The 26233-nt window shown below is 43.0% G+C and overlaps 1 protein-coding gene across 1 annotated transcript in view; it reads right to left on the bottom strand.

The window, feature by feature from the left end:
• The window catches only part of PLCL2 (phospholipase C like 2), a 190759-nt gene that overhangs the window by 34815 nt on the left and 129711 nt on the right, over window positions 1–26233 (bottom strand). Inside the window, exon 4 of the mRNA XM_059390876.1 lies at window positions 7814–7889. Within this exon, the coding sequence (XP_059246859.1) occupies window positions 7814–7889 (76 nt within the window). The remainder of the gene's footprint in view (window positions 1–7813; window positions 7890–26233) is intronic.

The following is a 26233-nucleotide window of genomic DNA, read 5'->3' on the forward strand; positions in this document are numbered from 1 at the left end:
AATAGAACAGTAGCAAAACAAACAAACAAAAAAAAGTGTATAGGAGTGCCAGAATTGACAGCAGCCTGACCCCTTTCCTATGGAGATGACCCAGAGAGTTCCTTTTTAAATGAAAAGTGATGCTTTTAGACTCTGTGGGTTTACAAAGGAGGAGGGAGGAAGAAGTGACAAGAAAGCATAGCTTTAGGATTTGCTCACAAGACAGGTATCTCAGGAAGGTCAAGCATCCCCACCAAATTCCCTCCCCTTCATTTGTGGAGAACTTTCACCCACAAAAGGGATGTTAGGAAAAGGGGATCCACCCCTGGAGAAGACAACTTGGCTGCCAACCAATTACACGACCAAGTACATGTCTGTGTCTGAAGAGTTTTTCTCCCTTTGTGGAGTGTGAACCCCAGAGCAGGCCTGCTCCACTCCACCCTCCAAAGAGAGGTTCTCAAAAACCTGAAGGTCCTCATTCAGGTGCAAAGTCCTGAGCTCTATCCCCTCAGATTCACTGTTGGTGGTGAGGCAAAGGGACAACATTTAAAACAAGCATCCCCAGGAGATTCACACCACACTTAGGAGGAATTCTGTTAGTAAGATGGTGGTTGTGGGGATCTTAAAATGCGACTGGGTGGCAGGCACAGGAGATGGCAAAGTGTGGTAAGGCAGAGGATTCTAGGTACCAGGTGCTTATTCTGAATTTTTTTTGCCCTGAATTGGGCCTAGATGTCACCTTTGTGATCATTCTCTTTAGTCTCCCTGATCAGCAATGAAGGTTTCTTCTGGGGGAACAAAAGGGCAGGTGGGGCAGACTTGCAACTTCCTGGGTTCCCATGCCTTCACTAACTGAGCTAAATGAAGTGGCTGGGGGAGGATCTGTCAATTCAATCTCTGTTCTTTAAGAAGAGTACAGATGCAGGGCGTCCTGGAGGACTTCTGCGATCTGCCTCCAGGTCCATGTCTCCCACTCAGAGAGGTCACTCTGCACCTTCAATGTTAGGCATTAACTTCCCCGCTTGAAACTCACGTGGAGCGGCTGCAACTTAAGTGGCCCCATGCCACTGGATGGGGCTGCTTGTTTGCTTGTTTAATCTTGTATCTTTTTAAGTAACTGTAAGCAAGCCATTCCAAAATTGCTAATTAGACGACTGATCTTAGGTCACTGCATTTCAGAACCCGCACGGCACCAGGAGGGAATCACATACTTCAGTGTCACTCAGAAGGAGAAAAAAATGAGACAGAGGGGTAGTGACTAACCTAACGGTACACACAAGGCACAAGAACACAGGTCTATGGATCCCCAGGGAAGAACCTCTTACTTCTGTCAGACACAGGTGAGAAACACCCTGACATAAATGAAAACAGAAGTTATAGATCTCCTCTTGCAAACTTGCGAGGTGCTTTCAGGATAAATCTTAACGGCTGCTTTTACGTTTACTGTGTTGGGTAAGACACTGATGTGAGCCAAGCAAGTGACGAATGGTGACAGGTTGCTTCTCTGGTAACCCCAGCTCCTAGGAACATGCTGAGATCCGAGGAGTTTGCAAAATAAAAAAAGGAGCAATCAAATGCAGGACACGCAGGCCTGGCCCAGTGTTCTGCTTGTTCTCTCTGAGTGGGAGTGCGTCAGGCTCTCACCTGCGTTTAGTGAGACAAATCTATCAAGCCTGGCCACGGGGGAGATGTCAACTGCTCAGCAGACTAGAAGCAGCAAATTAGAAAGGAAGAAAAGCGTCGGTGTACTAACAGGCAGTCGGATACAGTACAAATTAGCAGTAGGAAGTGAAAATTGAATGGAAGTAACGAATAAACCATTAACCCTAGAACAGGATCTGAGCAGGCAGAGTGGGTTAGGGGTCCTCTAGGAACATACGGGCTCCTGGGGGACCGGGGGACATTAAACTGGAAGATAATAACAGATGCCTCTCAAAATGACCCTCGGTCGTGAAAGTTCAAATTATGTTTGGTAAAGCAAGTTTAAGGAAGATTTTCTATAACAAAATCTGTTATAGAAAGTGTTCCATTAAAAGGATTAAAATGAAGGGTAACAAAAGCTTTCATTATTTGGAAATTTAGCTTATAACCCACTTCACTAGGTAATGATGTGACCCTACCATGCATGAGAATCCCTTAGAGCTTTTAGAAAAGGGGCTTCTATTTAAATAACTCTGGGGTGGGCTGGGGTTTCTTTCATTTAGAGCCCGATCTTCCCCTGTCATTCAAAAAGAGGGTAGAATCAATTCTCCTGCCAGAAGAGGAACTAGGCTGTCGCCCACCCAAGCACCTGGATGTCACCTGTGCACTGGGCCTGCCCACGATGCCAGCGGGTTTCCTTGGCAGAAACCCCACCTAATCATTCAATACTGTCCCCACACCTGGGGAGTGTGGCCCATGCCTTCTCCTGGAACATTCTCAGTCAGGGATTCTTGGGACAGCTTCTGGTCCTTGATTCCTTCCTTCCTTCTTTCTTCTGTTGTTTAATGTAGTCATTTAAATGAAATTTAGATTTATTAGTAATTTAATTTTTATCAATATTATGTACATAGTTTAAAGAGCCAAATCGCTGTTACCCATTCCCCCTTTCCAGAACTAGTTATATTCGACCCCTTTAGTTGTTTGATTCTTGTTTTAGTGTTTATGTCCATATTTCTAAGTCATATGATGATAATGTTCCATTTTTTTTTTCCTGGACATTACCTACTCAACTGCCCAAATGAAGGATGAAAATTTTGTTATTTTCACATTTCTGCTGTCAGGACACATGCTGTCTCCCAGGCATCTGCAGTCTAACAGCTCCTTAGTTCCCCTCTCAGATGATTCTCTCTTTATCCCCACCTTCACCCCAACCTGCAGAGAGGCACCTGGTGCCCCCAGGTTCTGCGCAGGTAGGGGGGCAGGGGGATAGGCAAGGCCGGCAGTATAAATCAGATTGCATGCAGTGCGCGCTGCCAGCCTCCAACTCCTCTCCTGCACCACCTAAGCCAATTGCCACTTGTTCGGGTAGTTTTCAGTTTCTTTGTCCTGATGGATTTATGCCTTAAAAAACAAAACAAACAAAAAACAAACCCAACAAACCCTAACCGTCATTTTAATGAGGTTCAGAAGGGAGGGGAAAGTAAGTGCGTGTGTTAATTCACTGTCTTTAATAAAAAGTAAGTCATTGACTTCTTTTCCCTTTCTGGAGAGCAAATTATTCTCCAATTAAATTCACCAGATAAAAACACCCAACGAGCTGAAGCAAGGCAGTTTGGGTTTCCTTCTACTTCGTCTTCCTATCCTTTACGAAGCAGATCAAAGCAGTGACCAAAGAGGAAATTAAAATTCAAAGATAGGCTGCCATTTTGTGCCAGCAAAAGAGAGATAGATAATACATAGTGGAAAAGACTTATCCCGGGGCGCCTGGGTGGCTCAGTGGGTTGAGCCACTGCCTTCGGCTCAGGTCATGATCTCAGGGTCCTGGGATCGAGTCCCGCATCTGGCTCTCTGCTCAGCAGGGAGCCTGCTTCTCTCTCTCTCTCTCTCTCTCTCTCTGCCTGCCTCTCCATCTACTTGTGATTTCTCTCTGTCAAATAAATAAATAAAATCTTAAAAAAAAAAAAAAAAAAAAAAGAAAAGACTTATCCCCAGAAAGAATCTGGCTACCCTTTTATCACCTTCTATAAACTATTTTTTTTAGATTATTTATTTATTTATTTGACAGAGAGAGAGAGAGATTACAGATAGGCAGAGAGGCAGGCAGAGAGAGAGGGGGAAGCAGGATCCCTGCTGAGCAGAGAGCCCAATGAGGGGCTCAATCCCAGGACCCCGGCATCATGACCTGAGCTGAAGGCAGAGGCTTTAACCTACTGAGCCACCCAGGCGCCGCACCTTCTGTAAACTTTTTAAAGAACTCCTAGGAAGCTTCCCCGTCCACAGATCTCAGTCTTGCTCCCCTGCCTGTGCTCCCCTCCTTTTGCCCTGTCTTGGAAACACAAGCATGTGTTAGGTTTAGGAGAAAGTGAGAGTGTGTTCATTCACCTGTGATCCTGGAAATGCACACTCACGCGCATACAGCCACGCCAGATCTGACTGACCCCTCCCTCACTCACGCATCGGCCCAGACCCACTTGCCCTCCATCCCTCCTGCATCTCCACCCCCGCCATGCCACCTGTCCCTGCACTGGCACTAGGCCGTTGGACTCTGCCCCTGTCCGGAGGCCCTCCTTCCACTCTCTCACTCCCGAGGCTGGTGCCCTCCTACGGCATTGCGTCCGCATCCACCTGCCCAACGGAAAACGGTCCTCTCCTCCTTGGAAGTTCTCTCAAGGTCACAGCTATCTGGAGTGTCTGGGAAGAAGAGGGGCCCAGCCCCCTTTCTAAGGTCAAGTTGGTCACAACTATCCTGGATTTCTGCCCTCCTCCCTTCTTCCCTCCTTACTCCTTGTTTCATCTTTTAAGGCCTTCCTCTTTACCTCTCCAGTGGCTCTTTCCTAATTTTAGGGACATGATTTGCTTATAAAGAAGTCCCTTTGACCCCCCAGCCCTGTGCTGCAATATTCTCCTCTTAAAAGAACGGGCTCTGCAGGCTGCCTGAACCACTCATCTCCTTCACCCTGTCCTCCCCAAGGGGGTCGCCTCTGGCCATGTGTCTGGCCTGCCAGGGTCTGCAGGATCCCAGCCCACCCTGGCTGGAGGTCTTCACTTCTTAGCATTCTTCTCTTGCCTTACCCCCTCTCTCCCTAAGAACACCATGAGCAATACCCATTTCTATCTCAAAAAAAAAAAAAAGAACCAGAGCGCTGGGAGTCTGCACCTGCTTGAACTGGGCACGCTTTTGAACATGGGCTGGAGGTGGCTGCGTGATTCCATATTTCACGGAGCTGTTTGGATGAAAGTTTATCTAGAATATAAATTTGGGTTTAGAAGTTTGAAATGCTTCTAAAAGAATCCTCGTTTATAGCGCGTGGGTACCTGTATCTTCATTGTGTCATTGTCAGATTAAGGTTCTGTAAGCAGAACAGCAATTATTTATCAGAAGTAAAATCTCATGCAAATGTTTTTGAGCCCAATACAAATTAGCAATTCTTCATAGGACTAATGACTATATGCCCTTCCGATAACTGTAAACATGAGAAACAAAAGATCAAGGATTCTAAAAATAAGCACTTAGGATAACAGAAGGGCTGTGTAGGCGGTCAGCAGTAGCTGTGAAACCAAAAGATAATCGTTCTGTGCTTCTCAGGACCTTCCAGCCCAGAGCATCCCGCACTATTACACAGTGGTTATTCCTGCTTGCCCTCCAAGCAAAGTTCTTAATAGGCAACACTCTTCAGCTTTTTAAATACAAGCAAATATATCCCTCACTGAAATTCAATAGAACAACGGAAAGCTGCATTATGCTAGAAATAGTCACATTTCATAAACCAATGAAGTCACGAAGAACTGACAATAACTCTAAATGTTAATAAATAGTTCTTTTTTGTCCAATAAATGCAGCTTCTAACAGTCCACAATTCTCATGACAATACATGAACTGAGTAGAACTGAGTACTTAGTACAAGTGAAATCACATTTAGTCAGTACTCTACTACCCTGTGTAGAATGTGAGAACAGGTGCCGTGGGTAAAATACAGAGATCTTAACATGCAAGCCTGTGGCACAGCAGGTCACGAGCCTGTTTAAAGGACAGGGAACACATTAATAAAACACACAGTCACTGAAGCTCTGTGAGCTGAACCGAACACATTCTGCAGGGCTGAATAGAATGGTTAGGAGACGTAACTCCTGCAATCACAAAGGGCTCCTGGAAGACCACTGAGACAAAAGTCTGTACGAAATGTACAGACTGGGGCGCCTGGGTGGCTCAGTGGGTTAAGCCGCTGCCTTCGGCTCAGGTCATGATCTCAGGGTCCTGGGATCGAGTCCCACATCAGGCTCTCTGCTCAGCAGGGAGCCTGCTTCCCTCTCTCTCTCTCTGCCTGCCTCTCCATCTACTTGTGATTTCTCTCTGTCAAATAAATAAATAAAATCTTTAAAAAAAAAAAAAAAAAGAAAAGAAATGTACAGACTGGCCAAGAGGAGGGGAGAGAAGTCTTACCAGAGGAGAGGCTTATGAAAATCTGACTAAGGAAAAACACACTGAGAAGTGGGAAAGGCTGCCCAAAGGCCAGGCTGGATGCATACCGTCACTTCTCTTCTTTTCCTTCTCACTGTTCCCAGCAGCCTCCCAGTTGGGTTCTGCCCATGAAAATTCTCTGCACACAGATATTGTGATCACCACCTTAAATCTCAAGTTCTCTCTATTCTGCTCAAAAAATCAATGGCTCCCCACTGCCCCACCAACCAAATTCAGACTCCTAAGTAACACAGCGAAAGTACTCAATACATTCGAGTATGTGTGATTACTTTCATAATCTCCTGTTTAACTGAAAAGTTCTAGAAGGCAAACAACTATCTTGCTTACTTTTAATATTTTGGGATGTGATAGCTCTTACAAGTACATCTTACAAGTACCTTTGGTATGGCAGAAGTTCAAAACATATTTATTAAATGAATGAACAGATGATTTAACTAACAAATTTTATAAAGCATTGGCAAAATGGGCTGGCCCGTTAGTAGATAACCTTATATGGGAAGTCAGAAGCTTAGATTTGATACAACAGACTCTAGTCAGCTACTGGATAATTTTGGTACAACACTGACAGGATAAAAATGGTGTTTGAAGTATCTCATTCTAGTTGCGGTTGAAGAGAGTATTAGCCCAGAAAGGACTAGTCGTAGAAAGATCACTTTGCTAATGAATAAAACAAGATGAGGATTTTCGTGTGTTGGTTAGTCACTAATGTGAATGTTCCTTCGATAAACACCAAAAAAGAAAACTGTCACATGTATCTTTGTCTTTGATCTGTTTTTAACAAGTTCATTTCTGAGATAAGAGATGATTTTTTTTTTTTTTCAGACTAAGTGGTACTTATAGTCCCTTGATGTTAAAGAATAGCAACCAGGGGCGCCTGGCTGGCTCATTTGGAAGAATATGTGACCCTTGATCTCAGGGCTGTGAGTTGGGGCCCCACACTTGGTGTAGAGATTACAAAAAATAAATAAAGACTTAAAAAAAAAAAAGAATAGCAACCAGAAATCCTAGAAATTAGGGACAGATATTGTTATTTATTCATTATAAATATTCTCCATATTAACAACTTCCAAATTGATGCCCTAACAAAATAGGAAAATTGAAAGAATTCCATTTTGTCTATTCTTAGTACAATGCAGAACACTTTTTTTGGTTTTATCTCAGCTAAAATTCATCAGATGGTAGCATTTTATAGTCTGGTATAACATTTTGATATTAAATGGATGAATCCATCAGCATTTGAACATGCCAGTGCATTAAAAAGTGTCAAGAGGCTCTGACCGATGCCTACTCTCCTTTCTAAGAACTTATAGCAGAGAGAGCTCTGCTCAAGCCCCACTCACCCTTCCCACCGCCTGCTGGAAGGTCATGGGGGGATCAAAGGGTGGTCAGCAGCATAGGGCAAGCTGAGGAGAAGGAGGTCAGGGCAGCAGCTCTCCATCTTGGCTGCTCACCAGAAACACCCGGGACATTTAACAGCTAGGAAATTTTCATCCAAAACCCAGACTGTGTCAGTATATTTTAAAAGCTTCCCCCAAGTGAGTTTGTTATCCAGGCTCAAGAAGCAGTGAATTAGTATTTTCTTTAGCTATGGAAAAATAATTCTTCATCTGATTTCCTGGATATAGTTTCTAGCAAAAGACAAAATAGTTTAAGGACATAAATAAGGATGCTACAAATTTCATTTTAAAAGAGAAGAAATAAACGTTCACTTACCTGCCTTCTGACAATGTACAATCTTTTCATACACAGCATCTGCATTTTCAATCACGGCCTTGAGGGACTGGATCATCTGCAAAGGGAAGACCCAGACACAGGGTTACACCTGACGACCAAGTGCCCGTCTATGCACGAGCAGGGGGCTCTCTTCTCCAAACAGGCTGAGGTGCTGAGGCAAAACTCTCTTTAATCTGACTTCCCTGACTCAGTCCAAATGTGTATGTACAAAATGAAAAGTCCTGCCTTCCAAGTAGTGGTTTGAACAGACTGGGAGTATCATGTTTCATAGTTAGGCTTGTACAACACTGAGTTTGAACCTTGTGTCAATGCTGAATGGAGTTTCAGCATGAGAAGCTACAAATAAATATGTATACACATCTGATCTGTGTTTTAAGTTATATTTTCCGTCATTCATTTTAACAAAATCTTCAGCAGCATCTTACAGAGAGCTCTGCCACCTACACACCTTACTCATTTCAGCTAAAATGCCTTCATCTGAAAATTAGTTTAAAACTTACCATGAGGATCAAAAACCAGCACTTATTTTATGTGTTTTTTTAAAAGATTTACTTATTTATTTTTAGAGAGAGAGTGCAGGGTGGAGGGGCAGAGGGAGAGGGAGAGATTCTCAAGCACACTCCCCACTGAACACAGAGCCCAATGCAGGGCTTAATCTCACAACTCTGAGAGCATGACCTGAGCCAAAACCAAGAGCCAGATGTTTAATTAATTGACCTACCCAGGCACCCCTTAAAACAGTGTTTACTTAATGCATCACTAATGATATCACTCAAACTAGTATTTTTAGTGTTCCTAGCAATGATCTTAAAAGACTTAACTTTGAAAAGAAAATAAATAAAAATAAAAGATTCAATTTTGAGTTCTTATTCCAAATTACGTGTGTTTGTTTTAGCAGGCAAGCTTGAATGAATAAAAAAAGAAAGAAAGAAAGAAAAGGAAAAGGATAAGGGCACAGCTGATCGATTATTTTATTTACCAAAATGTTAGGAAAAGATCTGTCTGAAGTAATCCTTTTGGCTCTAAAATCACTATGAAAATGGGATAGCCATTTTTTGTACCAAAATTGTACCATAATTGGGTACCATTATGATGCTTGTTTTGCCTTGTTTTTCTTTATAGTATTTAACACTAACTGCCACAGTCAATATTTTATAGAAACCAAATATATGTAGGTTGGATTATTTGTATAATTCAAAGAAAGAACACCCTATTTTGACTAATTACAAACCAGAGCATAATCAACGTGTCTCTTAAATGCACCAGGTCCTTCAAATGAGTCACACAGCATTTATCAACTTAGCTATCCTTCTAAGAGAATTACAGTGAACACAAAATGGTTTAAGGCCAACACAGGTGTTCATTCATGCCTTCATTCACTATCCAGGGCCCAGAGCAGGGACTGGGGACACAGGGACAAACAGGATATAGCCCCTATCTTCAAGAAGCCTATATTCCGGTGGAAGAGCTCACACTTTGGATTCAGTATTTTCACATTCATTCTTCAAGATCTGAGTCATGCCTGAAACTTAAAATATTCTATTTCATAGCTTGACATATTGAACAGGCAATGATAAAAATGAATAAAGAGCTCAATTACACTGATATAAAGTCATTCATACCATGACATCATTTGCATACTAAAAAGGTTCATACCGTCATCAGTAACCTTTTTCAGCTTTGATGTCAAGCCAAAATGACAGATATGAAGAAGCAAGGACTTCTTTAAGCAAGGATGGTGGTTGTCACAACCCACTATCAAAGAACTAGCTAACTGTGCCTCCATCATGCAAATAGGAAAAAGGTGGGAAAAAAATACCAGCAATGAAAGGAACCTGGTGGGGCGCCTGGGTGGCTCAGTGGATTAAGCCGCTGCCTTCGGCTCAGGTCACCATCTCAGTGTCCTGGGATCGAGCCCCGCATCGGGCTCTCTGCTCAGCAGGGAGCCTCTGCCTGCCTCTCTGCCTACTTGTGATCTCTCTCTCTGTCAAATAAAATAAATAAAATCTTAAAAAAAAAAAAAAAAAGAAAGAAAGAAAGGAACCTGGTCAGGAAGAAGATGGGCAGGACAAGGAGCAATTAAGAGCAGGAATGTAGGAGAACAGAACAGCATTAGGCATGGGCTCCCGCATACCTGTGGGGGAAAGGTGGTCAGAACACACCCTTACCAGGGAAGGTGTGGGGGCAAAAAGAGCACAGATTTCTATGGGCTCAAATCCTGGTTCTGCTGTTCATTAGCTTTGCCATCCATACCAGGATATTAAAAATCATGAGCCATAATTTCCTACCTACAAAATGAGTTTAATAAAACACTACCTTCAAAATGCTGTGAGGAGTAAATGAAAGAACGCACACCATTAAGGCACTCGCAAGCGGATGTGACCATGGACTCCCCCATTGATCCAGGGGGCCTGGCAGAGAGTTTTCTGGCAGCGCAAGATTAGCTGGACGAGCACAACTCACTGGCAATGTTTCAAACATCCATTACTAGTTTTAGTTTTACCTGAAAAGCCTGGTGTGATGAATGAAGCTGAGAGAAACAAGAAGTCACATTCTTCTTCTTAGAAAGCTCTTCCAGTTTAAAGTGTCACCAAAGGTTAAACAGTTAAGCACCTTTCGGTGTATAAAATACATGCAAAGTTTAAGGCCAGCACATCCATTTCAAGGATCTGCAGAAAGAAGTTCGCCGGCCTCAGATGCTCTGTAACTCTTGAAGGCTCAATCCTTCACTGAGGTCCTCTTAGTGGGGGCCCCTGAATTAAGTGCTACAGATGAATACAGAAGAGTTGCTGACCCAGGACTCCAGGCAAAAAATCATCACAACAAGATGTGGCATTGCCACTGTAGCCCGTGTGCTACTGGGCACGACAAAGTTAAATCCGCCTAAGCCACAGTAGGCATACGGGTTAGTTAGTAACTGGTGGGGAGTAACTGGTGGTGTGGAAGAGGAAAAATCTGTGTCCTAAGATGGCCCACCAAGCCAGCAGGGGAGTCCCAGTCCCTGCCCCAGGGCTCTTCCCAGTTCTTCTCCCTGCTCCGCCTCGCAGGCACACCCAAAGTGCCAAGTATGCAGAAGTAGAAGTGTATAAATTACCCCTCTTGCTTGTGCTTGGAGCTCAGACCTTTGGAGATCACTCTCCTTTGAGCCCACTGGCGTTAAATAAACCTCCTGTCCTCGAAGCCCTCCGAGTGCTGCTTGGTTCTTCCCTCAGGAACCATGCCGCGTTCCGGAACAGTGTCATGGCGACCCACGGACGCTCTGTCTGCGGACCAGACTTGAGCACACACTCTCCTCCTTAGTTATGAGCAGTATATCAAATATGAAGGGGCAACTCCACCAGGGAGGAGAATGCAAACACAGCGAGAAGCCTCCCAGGTCTGGAAGTCAACCACGCAGGTTTTGCAGACCATATTGGAGGGGTATTCTAGAGGGAACCAGCCTCAGAGACGGTCAGGAACCACAATAAACAATCAGCAGAACTTCGAGAAGGCAGGAAGAAAGCACATCCAGACCTTGGCAGAGATGATTCATCTTGCCACACCTGTTACTAAATGTTTTCACCACTTCCGTGGGGAGGAGGAACTGCCAGTTTATGTCCTTTTATAGTTTTAGGGTACATATTTACAGTTAGGGTGGGTACTTATGTTAATGTATAGTAAACAGTTTATAGTTCTTGTCCAGAGAGTGATTTCAGTAATCCTCAACTCCTGCAGTATTTGCATAAATTGTCCTTGAGTGAGGGAACCCCACTGGGTATTCCCCAGCAAGCTCTCTGGGCTGTGGGCTGCTCTCAGTGCACCCAGCGCAGGCTGAGAGGGCGGGGCCGGGTGGTGGACCATCCTGCCTGCCCACCCAGCTGCCTGAGGTCTTGCTTCATTAGCTCACAGGTAGGACTGAATGTAGAGCACATGGCACGGGGGGAGCACAGACAACATGGGGAGGGCCATTAGATCTAGTGGGGGCCCATCTCTGCCGACGTCTGCAGCTTTATAACAAGCTGTAATTATAAATAGTACCAATGTTAACTGATTGAATCAAAATGAAAGCCATTGAACACGTCCTCTGCATCAGGTGTGTCCTTGGTGCCTTCTATTTCATTTAAGGCTCACAAAACCCACGGGAGGTGGGTATTTATAGTGTTGGTGTTTCAGGTGTGAACACTGAGGGCCTGAGAGTTAAGTTGCTTCCCCAAGGTCCTCTGGTTAGACAGACAAAGGGACTGCCACTAAGAAACAATGCATTCTGATTGACTTCAAAGCCCCTGCTCTTCCACAGCACCATGACGTGTCCTGCTGTAGGAGTAGAACTGCACAAGGAAAGCTGAGGCAAGGGCATTCCAGCCGGAAAGACATACAAAAGCAGAAAGGAATCTAGTAACACCTGACAGGTGCTACACACAGTAGGTGGTATAATCTCTACTATTGACTTCCACTTACAATTGTCTTTTTTTTTTTTTTTTAAGATTTTATTTATTGGGGCATCTGGGTGGCTCGGTGGGTTGAGCCTTTGCCTTCAGCTCAAGTCATGATCTCAGGGTCCTGGGATCTAGCCCCGCATTGGGCTCTCTGCTCAGCAGGGAGCCTGCTTCTCCACCGCCCCCCTCTCTGCCTGCCTCTATGCCTACTTGTGATCTCTGTCTATCAAACAAATGAATAAAATCTAAAAAAAAAAAAGATTTTATTTATTTATTTGACAGAGCGAGACAGAGAGCACAAGCAGGTAGAGAGGCAGGCAGAGGCAGAGGGAGAAAGAGACTCCTTGCTGAGTAGGGAGCCTGATGTAGGGCTCGATCTCAGGACACTAGGATCATGACCTGAGCCGAAGGCAGACGCTTAACTGACTGAGCCACCCAGGCACCCTGAGAATTGTCTTTTTAAAAATATTTCTGTAAAGTACTTTGGGAAAACATTTCTTTTAAAATGACAACAATAAACTATTTGCTTGGCTCACTTAGAAATTCATCATTATAATAGAGAAATCATTCACATTTAATATGAAGCTACTAGAACAAGCATTTCATAGTAGACAACAGCAAATACATGGGGAATGACATCAACAGATGAGTCAAAGTGAGAAACTATATTAAGTTACATTATTTTCTCTCTATATATTACATGAATATGTCAATGTAATAAAGGCCAGTAGAATGGTTGGCTTTAGAAGCATTATTTGCATTAATGCAAATGTGATTCCATTGATCTCTGTAAACACAGAGCTATGGGTCTTGCCTCAGCAATGAGATCATCCTGCTGCTAACCCTGGTAACTTCCCACGAGGACAGCTCATATTATTTATGAAGTACAAGTTGCTTTTGTGTAGTTGGTGCTAATAGTTTTTCTATTAGTGTCCAGTTACCAGTAACTCCCTAAATTTCTGGGACTAATGCATTAGGAAAATCTATGAATTTAACATACCCCAGAAACCCATTTCATAAATTTGATCAACTCTAATATATATATATATTAGGGTTTTAATACAAGACTCAAGCAGATGAAAAGCAGAATGTTTCAACTAAAAGCAAGTAAAAAATTCATATTTTATTAAGCTAGATAGAAATCAGAAATGCCTTTCGTAAGAATATTGTTTTGAAAGTTAACTCCTCTATTTGTATAAGGCAAACTTCTCCATTTATGGATATGGTTCTGAGAACCGTTACTATACTAATATATTTTATATCACTAGATTTCTATAGACTGCTTCTTAATTTTATGTTTTGAAATTTGCACATCAAGTAGGAAAATTATGTTTTCACGATAAGCAAGTCTAGTTTTATAGAGGGATCTATGTCTGCTTTTGGACAGTACACCGAATTTCCTTTCATCCCAGGAACATAGATTTTGAGAATTAAAAAACAATTTGCCAATAATTTCAAGTCCTCCGGTGAAATTAGTTTAATCATAAGATTTTGAGTTCTAGATTTTTCCCTTTATCTTGCTTTGACCTCAGCTGCAGGCTGAAAATGCCTTCCACTTAAGACTTGGCTTTGCGTGTCCCCATCTTCACACATGGCTGCTGCTGCTGCTGCTTTGGCTGTAGCTATCTGTAATGAAGTTACAGGGTCTCAGAAGTGCTAATGTCCTTATAAAAGGGAACTTCTAGATAACAAAAAAGGTTTGTTCCTTGACACAAATTCTGTGACTCTGGACATATAACAAACTCAAGTAATTGAGCATCATTCTCAAACCTGCCAATAGGCTTAGAGAAACGGTATGCCTGCCCTGACCTCTGAGGTACCCCCCCCCCACCCCCGGGTTCCAAGGCTGTCGTGGAACAGCTTTGGAAGGCTTGGAAGGCTTGGTGGAAGGCTTTGGTGGCCAGCGAATGCCCAGCTGGCAGGTGTGGCTTCAGGTACCACACTAGACCAAAGCAGGACTTGCCACTCAGGCCTCATGGATACGAAAACAGCAAACATGAATCAAGGATTGAAGTCTTCAGAAGACCACCCAATTCAGTCCAAAGCAGTGCTCTTCCCTCAGTAAGAATTATCTGTGCAGATGTCTTTAAAGCTCAGTGTCACCGGAGGACTGTCACTACACAGTCATACAAATTGAGTCACTTCGCTAATGCTAAGAATGGGACAGAGAAGAAGGGAATTCTCTTAAGGAATCTGTAAGCTTTGGTGTTCACTTCTGGGCTCTTGAAAAAGTCATGTCTCTCTAAGTTAATAACACCACCTTTCTTTTTAATACTTTAAAAAGAAGTTTTTAAGAATTTTGACAAATTTTAGGATCAAATACAAGAATACTGGGATTCGTGACTTCGAAACTGAAAATTCAGAGGTAACGTTTTCTTTCAGTAAAGTGTCCAAGTCCAGCAAGATGTCCCAGAGCTGAACTAATGAGAGAGTTACTGTTGGAAAATATGGGATAGATTTTAATACCTGAAAATAACAAGAAAATCACATACATGAATGAAGCGTCAAAGTTCTATTCCTGTGGGGGTCCTTGCCCAGCTGCCTGCTAGTTAACCCCAGCCCCTTCTGCAGCTCACATGGGGAGAGGGGGTGAGGGGGGGAAAGCTGGGGTGGGGGCGGCCACAGTCTGTGGAGAGCTGGTCCCCATCTAGGGGATGAGGTATGCCACGTCATTAATAAGTGCAGTCATCATCCCTTCCAGCAAGGCCACTATAAAAACAATTTCCGTGTAACAAACGGTTTCCAGAGTAATTTGTCTTAGTTTCCTCTTGAAGCCTCACTTCCACTTCCACATTTTTCCACTATATAACTCAAAAGAGAAAAGTATAGAAAAAAATGCTGTATAAGAGAAAAGTTACAGAAAGAACCTATAGCACTGCCAGATAAAAACCACTCCTGAGTTGTTGGCCAGAGAGGAGCACAGCTGGCTGCTAGGGCATCTGGGGCCCCACTGCAGGCGTGGTGGGGATGTAAATCAATGTCAAGTCTCATTACCCTCTCTAGGCACTTCCACCAGGTTAGAGGAAAGCGGGGAAGGGTCAGTTTGGATGGGATACCTAATCACAGCTGTGAGCAAGAGACTGAGAAACAGGAAGAAACGCAGGGTGGGGGTGTGAAGGTGGGGACAGGAAGCAGGCAGGGAGCCAAAGCTCCGGAGCGGGGGAGGGACATGGGAAGTGGCAGAGGGGTTGGGAAAGGATGAAAGTGGGAGACTGTGTAGGGGAGCAGAGCAGGTTTCAGTGACTGGCTTGCTGTGGGTACAGGGGACGATCCAAAGACTCTTTCCCCTTAAACGCGTAACTGGACAGATAAGACACACCCCACAGGGGGTCAGAAAGCATTTCACAGGTTACAAGGTGTCTTTAATGCGTTCACTCCTCTAGGATGTGGAGTTCTTCCTTAGTAGAGTGGAGCAGGTGGCTACAAGGAGGCAGTCTGTGTGTGGAGGTCTAATTCTGGCACTGGAAAATTGGGATTTTCTGCATAAAGGTAGCAGCTGAGATGAAAACAGATATACATCTCCGAGGGAGGAATTTTAGAAGACAAATGAGATGAAAGCATGATAGTTATGCTCCAGAATCACTTAAATTTAAGCAGAGAGAACTGGTGTATGACACACAGCAGGGGCGGTCAGAGGGGAAGGAACAGAACAAGGATGTTAAATGTTTACAGATGTGTGAGGAGAGTTTCTGGAAGGAGGGTGGATCTGGGCCTGGGAACTCTGGATTTGGGCATTTGGTAATTGTCCCTATAGATCTGCTATAATGGGATGTGCAGGTTCCTAAAAATCATTGCAGTATACAGAAACATTTTTTCGTGCATTTGCTCCATGCAGTAAAAATCACAAGGTTTGTGGGGAAAATGGGGTTAGGGCCAGAGCATTCAAAAATTTTGCAGTGACACATTAAAAACAGACAGGAACTGAATAAGAGTCATAGATCCGCTCTGCATATGTTAAAGAGTTAAGGAACGCAAACTTACTGCAAAGTATGTGGCAACTGACCTTGAAAAGACAGGAGGTTTGCTTGGGAAGTGGGTGTTCTGAGGGTTGCAGCCTGTTCGTTACCTGAGGTGGAGGGGGTGATGTGCTATGAAAGCCGGGGAATAGGAGCTGTGGGATGGGCCCAGCTCCAGAGGTGCTCATGAACTGGGGGGGGGGGGGGCTGGGTGCTGTCTGAGGTGCCTGTGTGCGTGCAGGTCAGCCGGGTCAAGTTTTCTGTGTCCACCAGTGTTTCTTGTAGTCAAAACTGTGCACACCCAAACACAAAATGTGAGGTTAAAACTGTTCCTTAATGTAGCCATCACATTCAAATAAATTTGCATTTTCAAAACAAGTGTCATAGCCAAAGTGACTACAAAAGGGAGAGCACTTCAAAACCCTTCTGAATTTTTTTTCAAGATATCCCCTGCAATTTTTTTGTGAAGTTCAGTTAAACTCTGTTTCTATGATACTCAACCGAAGCATAGTTTTCACATTGTATAAGCCTGCCTCCACACTGTACTCAACTATTTTAACAACCGTTTTTGTTTTGTTTTGTTTTTTGACAAAGAGTAGATGCCAAGTGCTAGATCTGGAGCGAGTTATGAGTGACCCAGGGTCTGCATTCAGGAAGCCAAGAATTCTCTAGCTTTTCAATATGCTCTGATTTTTCATAAAGGTCACTTCAGCGCTAGGGTGGTATGTACCTAAGGAATGAACGTGGCTCTCCTGTTATATAACTTTGAGATCTGAATATTGGTGCAACAAGAATCCCTTATGCACTAAACTTCAGATCAAATCCTGTAAAGCAACACTGTATCGCATGCATAAGTATCTAGTTGAATTTTCACATGACATAAATTCTCCTCTACCACCATCATCATCTCCATCTACCACTTCTCACTTGCAGTTAATATATAATGACATTCACAACACTGAGAAAGGGTGACAGTTCACACACTAAACCTCAAGTTTTTTTCTTTCTTTTATAAACTTTATTTTGTTGGTTTTTAAAAAAAAAATTTTTAATTACCATATAATGTATTATTAGCCCCAGGGATACAGGTCTGTAAATCGTCTAAACCTTAAGTTTTAATTAAACTGCAGATTCTCAAGTGAATCACCACATAAATACAAGACAAAGATATTAGGCTTATTACACACAGACTAATATATATTTCTCCTGTGCTTACCTAAAAAAAATTTGCATTCAGTATAAAATTCATGAAAATAAACAGTATCATGTAGTCAAAACAACCAGGTGATTGCCCTGGGTTCTTGCTTTCTGCCAGTTCTTTGGCACCCAGCGTATACGGATGGCCAAATGTTTACACGTGTGGGTATTTCTGAGTGGCATTTCCAGTGTCAGCCGCTAGAAGTCCTTAGTTAGACACATTTGCTACATTGGAAGAGAGGAGAAAGGAGCAAAGATGAGAGAAAACACTGCAAAGAGAAAACTGGGCTTGGGGGGAGTGCTAAAAAGAAGAATAAAAGATTGAAAAAAAAGGGGGGGGGGGAGGCAAAATCACAGAGGCAGAGCTCAGAGGAATTAAAACAACAAATGCACCAGGGTGATTTATCTTATCAAAAATCATATTTTAAAACAGAGAAGAAAATTTTGTTTTATGTAGACAACTGAATAAACTATTAAGCCATAATCAAACACTGATTTAAAAGAAATTCACTCCTATTTCTAGATTAATTGGGGTTTAGCATTACTACAGGTCTCCATATGTTCCCAAACATGTTTAAATAGACCAGAAGCTGGAGAAGCTCGACTAGGCAAAATAGCTTGGGGTATTAGAACAGGGCTCTGGAAATACCTAGGGATCTAACAGATCAAAAGATTAGTTATAAAGCCAGTATACGGATTTTAAATGTTTATCCTACTATAAACTGTTGGCGAAGTTTTAAAACTTCTGAATAGTTTCAGCTTCAGGAAGTACACAGAAATTCAAAGTTGAAAAGAATTTTGGTTTTGCTCTTGGGCTCTTATTGGTCCTGTACAATACGTATTCCAAGGAAACAAAAACTGTTGAAAATTAAGCAACAAAACAGAAACTAAGCTATCCTAAAGAGGAACTCCACTGAATTATAAAACTATCCAGAAAAAGTATATAATAATTCCTATTAGTTCATATAATAATATATTGTACTGTACTTTTCTGCATGAAGAACACATATATTGTAAAGTTCAAATGCATTTAAAATATAATAATGTTCTCATCTCTCCATTTTATGGAGCCTTATCTCATCAGGGAATAACTTGATGTGCTACACAGAATTACACGAGGTTTACACGATCACTGTGGGAAGACTCAAAGTTCTCACACTCAATGCGCAGTCTACGGCTTGTGATGAGTCACTGGGTACCATGGCTGCTTCAAGGGGACACACACACAAACCCCATCCTCGCCAGGCCTTTGGTCATGTCATGTCAGCCTCTTAACGCTGGAAACTGCGTCTCCTGCTTTCGCAAACTGTAACAACAATGTGATTGCAGGACACGCGGCAGGAAGCCCAAGTACATCTGGTGTCCAAGCAGCCTCTGCCGTCAAGGTAGAGGGAAGGAATGGGAGGACAGAGGGACTTACAGCTGCGTCTGACGGGCAGCAAGGCACAGTCCAGCGGGGACACAGTCTACAGCCGGCCACTCCCTCTGCCTCTAGTAAATGCCTGAAAAGCCGGAAGGAAAGAAGGGCAACACTCTGCTGTTTTAGGTCTCCAGTCTCGGAAGTTTTCAGGACAGTGAGTTCAGAGCCTACCCCTTGGATGGAGGGGAGTGTCCTCAAGGAACTGATAAGAATGGCTTAAAACTTGGCCAGAATCACCCCTGAAGAAGAATGGGGAACTCAGGCTCCTTAAACCCAATTATTCAGTGAGCAAGCTACTTCCTGAAAGGGATTAAGAACTTCTGGATGCTACATTAACTCTTTCAAGTCACCAAGGACCATTTTGAGTTCCAACATCCTTGTTTAAAACAATTATTACAACATTAATTGAATTTCAAAAGATACAATTAGAATGAAACATAGTACCACTTTTATTACTGTCTACTTATATCAAGTCTTTTCTCCAAGGGGATTAAGGTGATTTAGAAACTCCTAATTAACAGAAGGTAATTCAATCACACTCTTACTGTAAGGTATCATTAGTTTCTCTCAGGTCTGTGTAACTAAGTATAGATGTTAGTTAAGAGAAAAAAGCAATGGGACGTTTCTCTGTAATGCAAAGCAGTATTTTCATTTCATTTATTTATTTAATCTTTTAGCCCAGTGAAGTGCCCGCGGTATTCCAGGAATTGCAGATCAAGAAGGAAGACAAGAACGCAGTTGACCAGGTACTAATATATTTACGGTAGAAACCCAGGACTTGTTCTGGGTGTTGACCATGTAACTCAAGGGTTCCCCTGTGTCTTCCCCTTTCAGAGAAGAGAGACAACTCACCTAAACCTTATCTTCTGCTTTTCACTTTGTAATTTAAACCCGCCTTTATGAAATGGAGCAGCCATGCTCTCTCTACAGCAGAGCTGTGCTCTGAAGTTCGGAGTGATACACACACAGAAAGGTTTTAAAGCTTCGTGAGCTTCGTGAAATGCAGGTGTCCAGCATTTGGAAACTAACAATACCATGATGATGACTCCCATTTACTGAGAATTTACTATGGTCTGGGCTATTTACATATAATTTTGTACTCTTTGAGGTGGTGAAACTATGCCCACTTTACAGATAGAGAAGTGGACTCACCCTCAGTCACAGATTAGGATAAGCACCAGGGCCTATCTCATCATCAGGGCTCATATTCTTTGCCAGCAAAACCTCAGCCCCCAAAACCCACTCATATACTTCCTAGAGTCTGGGGTGTATACTTCCTCCTTCATCCCCCAATTTCCAGTCACGGTGTCTTTGGAGAGAGCTGTTTTGCATGTGGGTACTCACACTGCACGCACACCTGCCCAGATGGTCAGTGTGACGCTACAACTGTACTTACTGGCAAAACACACCGGGGCGTTACCTTCTGCTGGATGCCTGGTGCACTAACTTAGTTCATGATGGCAGGTGAGATAAGGACAAAGACTTTCCCAAGGTGGGGTCAGAGCTGGTGGGCAGTGTGCATGTGCGTGCGTGCATGCGCGCGTGTGTGGGTGTGTGTCCAGGAGAGTCCAGTTTTTCCTCCCAGGAGCACAGGAGTGTGATACAGCTCACTTAGCAGGGACAGTGAGTGTCAGGGAGGAAGCAGGTAGGACAGCTGAGAGAAGATGGCTGTCTGACTCAAGTACTTCTCCACTTGGCGCACCAGGAGCCTATGCCCACCTATTAGCTCGCATGACAATCTGTCTGTGGACACGTTCTAGGAAATCCTAGAACACTGCACTCTATATGAACAATGTTCCCATCCCAGGGTGGCTTCACTGAATCCAGCCGGGTGAACAACTAGGACTCTCCCCTCCACTCCTCACCTCTGCTGCATTTTCCTCTTAGGACATACGAATCTTTAAGTAGGGAACTTCAGACACAGCAAAGTCCTCTGGCAAAAGGTAGGGGAGATCTGAGAGTATGAAGAAGAGGTAAATGATCTGGGGAAGGAACCTCATGCCTGCATTCCTCTATCCACCTGTTGGAGTCCCAAGCCTTTGGCCTCCGGCCCACACCTCCCACTGGCATCTCAGGCCTCCCCTTTTTGTGGGACCTATTACAAAGGCTCCACTCACTGCCTTAGGATGTGGGGACTGCCATCTAGTACCAAGCCTGGAAGAGCAGCAGCCCCAACCTCCATCCTCTGGCCAGCCCGAAACCTAACCCTCCCAGGGAAGACTACATGTGATGACATAAATCAGCCAAGTTCAAGAAAATGTAGCCATTTGGGGGCAGAGAGACAGGGTAGGAAGAACACCTGATCTGTGTGCTGGAAATCAAGGTCATTTTCATTTACTCATTTATAGATCTACCTTGTGCACCTGCTCTGTGGTAGAGACAGTATGGTGAGCAGGGCACACACACTATCCTTGCCATCCTGGAGCTCCAACCCAGCAGCAGGGGAGAGAGGTACCTTAAAAATAAAAAAAAAAAAAGAGAAAAAAAGAAACCAAACAAGCTGCAGTGGGTGCAGAAGGAAATGAACAACATAAAGAAGCAGGGTGTGGGAAGCTGCAGAGGGCCCTCAGAGCAGGCTTCCCATTCCCCCTGGGGTGGGGTGGGGTTCACAGGTTCCATCTTCGCCTCTAGCACCCTTTATATCCTTTCCCTGATGAGACAGCTTTAAATAGAATGTGGTTAGCACAGCCTGAATTTTATCATTTGAGAGAAAGCCCTGCTCCCTGCTTGGAAAGGGTAAAAGGAAACCAGGGGTTTTCAGAGACATGAGGAGCCTGCTTGGGAATTCCACCCAATTCCCCTTCCTCTGCAACAAGAGAGGCTTGCTTCAACTGATACAAGCAGTACCACTTAAACTCCATTCTTTGGCTCATTTTTTAATGCCTCAGTACTAAGCAGCACAAGCAAGACTATACGCTCACTGTGAAGTAAGCTAGTTACACAGTATCCTGGATAACAAAACTCTGTGCAATGGTCACCATTCCCACCAAGGTAGCCAACTTGCCTGGGAAGCACTGCAAGCAGCCAGAGCAAAAGTTTTTGTTGACTTTCCTCTTCCGACGTCCACCTCTAGTGCCTGCAGGTTCTTGACCATCAAAATGCTAACAAATGTCAATAGTCAGTGTTAATGCTTTTCCAGGACAGGAGCCCTCCAGCTCTGGCTGGCATGCTTCTCCTACCAACTGACCAAGTAGAATGCTGTTGTGATGGGTCAAAATTCAAAATGCACTGACTCCATTACTTTAAAAAAAGAGAAAGAAAAGCCTCTGAAATCATCATTTAAACTGGTGAAAGCGAATATGGGAACCAGGGCATTAAAATACCCTAGGGACTTTTTCGCCTGATCCTCTTTGTGAGGGGTTGGCGAAGCCTTCCTGTGAAAGAGCAGACCTTAGGTATTTGAGGTTTTTAGGCTCAGGCTCAGTTTCTGTCTTGACAACTCTGTGCTGCTGTTGTGGTACAAAAATGGTCACAGAGAATGTTAGGGCTCTAATACAGCTTTGTTTATGGGCACTGAGACTTGGATTTCACATTTCAAGTCATACAGTATTATTTTTCTATGGCTTTCCATCATTTAGCATGTAAGAAATCACTCAAAACAGCTTGCAGACCACACAAAAACAGCTGGTGACAGATCAGGGCCCATGGGCCAGTTTCCCCAACCCCTGACCTAACATGGTACAAGATGCATCATTTGGTGACATTGGACTAAATGTATTCAAGAGAACACAGCTTGAGAGATTATATTCACATTTTAGAAAAGACCATGAAAAATTAAGTGCAGCTAGTATTTCCAAAGGGTAAACATATGATATGTCTCGGCAAAAGAAAGATTTGGTTATGGAGAGTCCTAACATTGGTCAAAGACTTCCATAGATTCACCACAAAAACAGGGCTCCGTTTCAGGAAATCAAATAAAAATTAGTTAAGTACCATCCCACTTCCATTTAGTTAAATACTCAGCCATTTCTATTTATAAAGATAGGGTTTGGGGGGTTTGTTTGTTTGTTTGCTTGCTTGCTTGCTTGTTTTCGGCACCAGAGAAGTGATTTAAAAACCAAAATTATTGGGCTCCTCAGTGGCTCAGTCAGTTAAGCACCTCTTTTGGCTCCCAGAGTCCCAGGGAAACAGCCGCATATCACATGGTGGGGAGCCGGCTTCTCCCTCTGCCCCTCACCCAGCTCATGAGTTCTCTCTCTCAAATAAATAAAATCTTCAAAAAAAACCTCCAAATTATTTTTTGCCCATACAATGACATAAACGATGGTGTGACTCCATATGACCACCTTCTAGCGTAGGAGTGTAATGTTTATAAAGAAAGATAAAATATATGTTTATAAAAAATAAAAAATTAAAAAAAAAAGAATGATCAACACTCATTTCAAAGAAAATACCAGAATTAAAGAGTTCTGTAAGTTGATAAAAGATGTTCTATATAAAATCTCCATATAAAAACCTAAACCGGTCAGCCCTAAAAATCTGACTAATATGAAATGCAGTAGGGAAATAAATATTTTAAACTACCTAACATGTTATTTTTAAGTTAATTGGTAATTAAGCTTGTAGAGTTAAACTTAACTCTGAACACATCATATTGTCCACCCACTGAGTTTACAGTGAGAGTAGTTTTCTTATGGTTCAGAATTTAAAACACCCTAATTAAGTTAGAAAAGCCTTTAAAGCCATTATTAAGTAGTATTTTTATTCCTGATAAATTCATGTGGTAGTAAGATCAGATTTCTGGTATTAAAGGTGGTTATTTCTGTGGGGTGAGTGGCATTAATTATTTCATGTCAATCTGGGGGAATAGAAACGAACAGAATGAAAAACAGGAGTAAGGAGTGACAGTTCCTGCAGTCCCCACTGAGCGAGAAGTCGGTGTGCAGAGGGCAGTCACCGCCCGGCCCCCTGTACACTTGAGGGTTTTGGTGAGGTTGAGGGTGAGCACTCCCACTCACGCCAAACCGGGAGAGAACGGATCCACAAGCAGGGCTCAATTTTACTCGTCTTATGAGGATGAGGTCAAATGTAACACATCAACAAGATGTAGGCTTCAAAGCTGGTGTAGTGCCAAATGTTATTTATGGGCACACATCTAGCTGTGAAGAAAAATCACCACCTCATTATTCAAAAGGCTGTGGAAAAACACCTTTAAAACTTGTCTCCAGTTCATAACTAGGGATATAACAGACTTTAAAAAAAAAAAGAAAAAAGAAAAAAGGTCAGAAATGAGTATACCCTACTGCCCCAGAAAAGATGTCAGAAGGTGGTTCGAATAAGTGCCTACAAACACATTGTAGTGCATACAATCTCAAAATCATTTCAGAAATACATTATTTTTCATAAAAGCTGGTTATCTCAGTAGCTTCATTTTCACGGAGTTGGTTCCATTCAAATTATCCCATTTCTTGGAGAGTTGTCTTCTAAACTGTGATTGCATATCTATAGCGTATTGTCCACAAAAACAGAGACGCTCATCTTTGCATTTACAAACAAATCTATGTATCACCACTAACAACTTTATACAAGTATCTGATGTAATTTCAGTCTTTTTAAACTCAACTCCAAATTACACTTGCGACAGTGCTGAATTCCTAAATGGAAGAGTATATGCTGTTCCAAACTTCACAAAAATGGGTGGTAATAAATCAAATTAATCTTTGAATGGCTCTCACATGTATAAAGTCAGGGCATGATAGTAAAAACATCAAAATTCTAAATAATAAATTCATATTATCCAGGTAACTTCCATGTTTTCTAAACTCTAACCTGAATATGGACAACAAAGGAACACACTGAAATATTAAACTGCTCATCCTTTTGATGAATCTTTGACAAAAAAAAAAAAAAAAACTTCTGAAAAGAAATTCACACGTGTGATTCTTACTTGTTAATTGTAGCCAGCACTGGTAAAATAATCACTCAGGCAAACGATTTCCAATTAACCGCCTGGAGAACATTCTGAACCCCAAATGGAGCCAGACACGAGGGCAAACTGCAGGCTCAGAGGGCAAAGGCAGTCATTTCTCCAGCCTTTCCTGGGTCCTCCAATGGAGTGTGGCCCAGGTAGTCCTTGGGGTTTCAAAGTGGAGCCCACACTTGGGGAGCTCCAGGATTTCCAACTCAGGTCTCTGCATCCTGACAGAGATGGAGATGAACACAATTATTTCTCCAACCAAGTAGCTGGCAAAGCCACCTCTGTGCCAACAGCAAAGGTTAGAGGGTCAAGAGAGACACAGTCATCTCCTGGGTCCAAGGTGAGAGGACCAGAGAGCTTCCAAGCTCAAGGGAAAAAGCAGGCTGAATGTATCAGTGAGCTATGAAGTGCATGTTCTAGGTCAGCTCATCTTCATTTCTGTGAATCTAAAAGGATCTAGAACTCACAAGCTGCGTAAAGACATACAAATAAATTACCATGCACTGAAAGCCAATTAGGTTCTTTGTTTCTTTGATCATCACTTTTCTGTTTGAAAAGGATTCCCACAAAAGAGGACACTCACACCTACCAAACTAGATGTAGAGATGATATTGTTCTGTGGACATGACAAAAATAATTCCAAACTTTAAGATGTCAAACAGATTCTGGAAGTTGAAAAAACTTTTTCTTTTAAAGAGCTGCACAGTATTAATAGTAACAAATCAAAAATTTGAATCTGGAAAACTTCAATTTCTGGAGGAATATAGGCATGGAGTAATTGTCCTTAAAGTTATTTTTCTCCCCTTCTTGTTTGGCAATTATTAGGCTTAACATAACTTCATCAGTCCAAATACACCAAACAGATGCCACTGTTCTAAGAGGCTCTAAGAAGAATGTTATTCACCTAACATTCTGGCTCCTTTCTGAATCCTCTGGGGTTTCCTCTGGCTGGGATTTCAGGACTCCAGCAATCCCAAAGATGTGTTGCAGTGGGAAGGGAATGCTGACATCCAGGGGTGAGGGGAGGGGGGCGCAGCAGGAACACAGGTGCTGTGGGAAAGGGACAGAGCCACTTTTTCCCACATACACTGCCATACTTTAGAAACCATTTTGCCCCAGGGGCTTTCCACCAATTCAAACAACTAGTTTCAGAGCCCTGGGTGAAGCGCAGCTCCCTTATAAAATCAGACACTTCTCCGTTTTAAAGGTCAAACTAGATTTTTATTTGGGTTCCCACCAAAACAACAGGCTTGAAAGTCAGGATGTGTCGAGGAGAAATAATTTTCTAGATTGTTTTAACATGCAAAGAATCAACCCACAGATCACAGAGCCTGGAGCCCTGGAGTCGGGGAGACGGCCATCCACCTCCCAAGGCTGGCGGAAAGGTTGGCAGTGCACAGACAGGAGGAGGGAAAGGGCAGTGGAGAAGTTAGCAGTCTGTCTCTTGCGGTCCTGAGTGAGAGTAGCTAGGGCGTCCCTCCACTGCATGGCCCT

Source organism: Mustela nigripes, chromosome 2 (assembly GCF_022355385.1).
Source record: "Mustela nigripes isolate SB6536 chromosome 2, MUSNIG.SB6536, whole genome shotgun sequence".
NCBI classification, from domain to species: Eukaryota; Metazoa; Chordata; class Mammalia; order Carnivora; family Mustelidae; genus Mustela; species Mustela nigripes.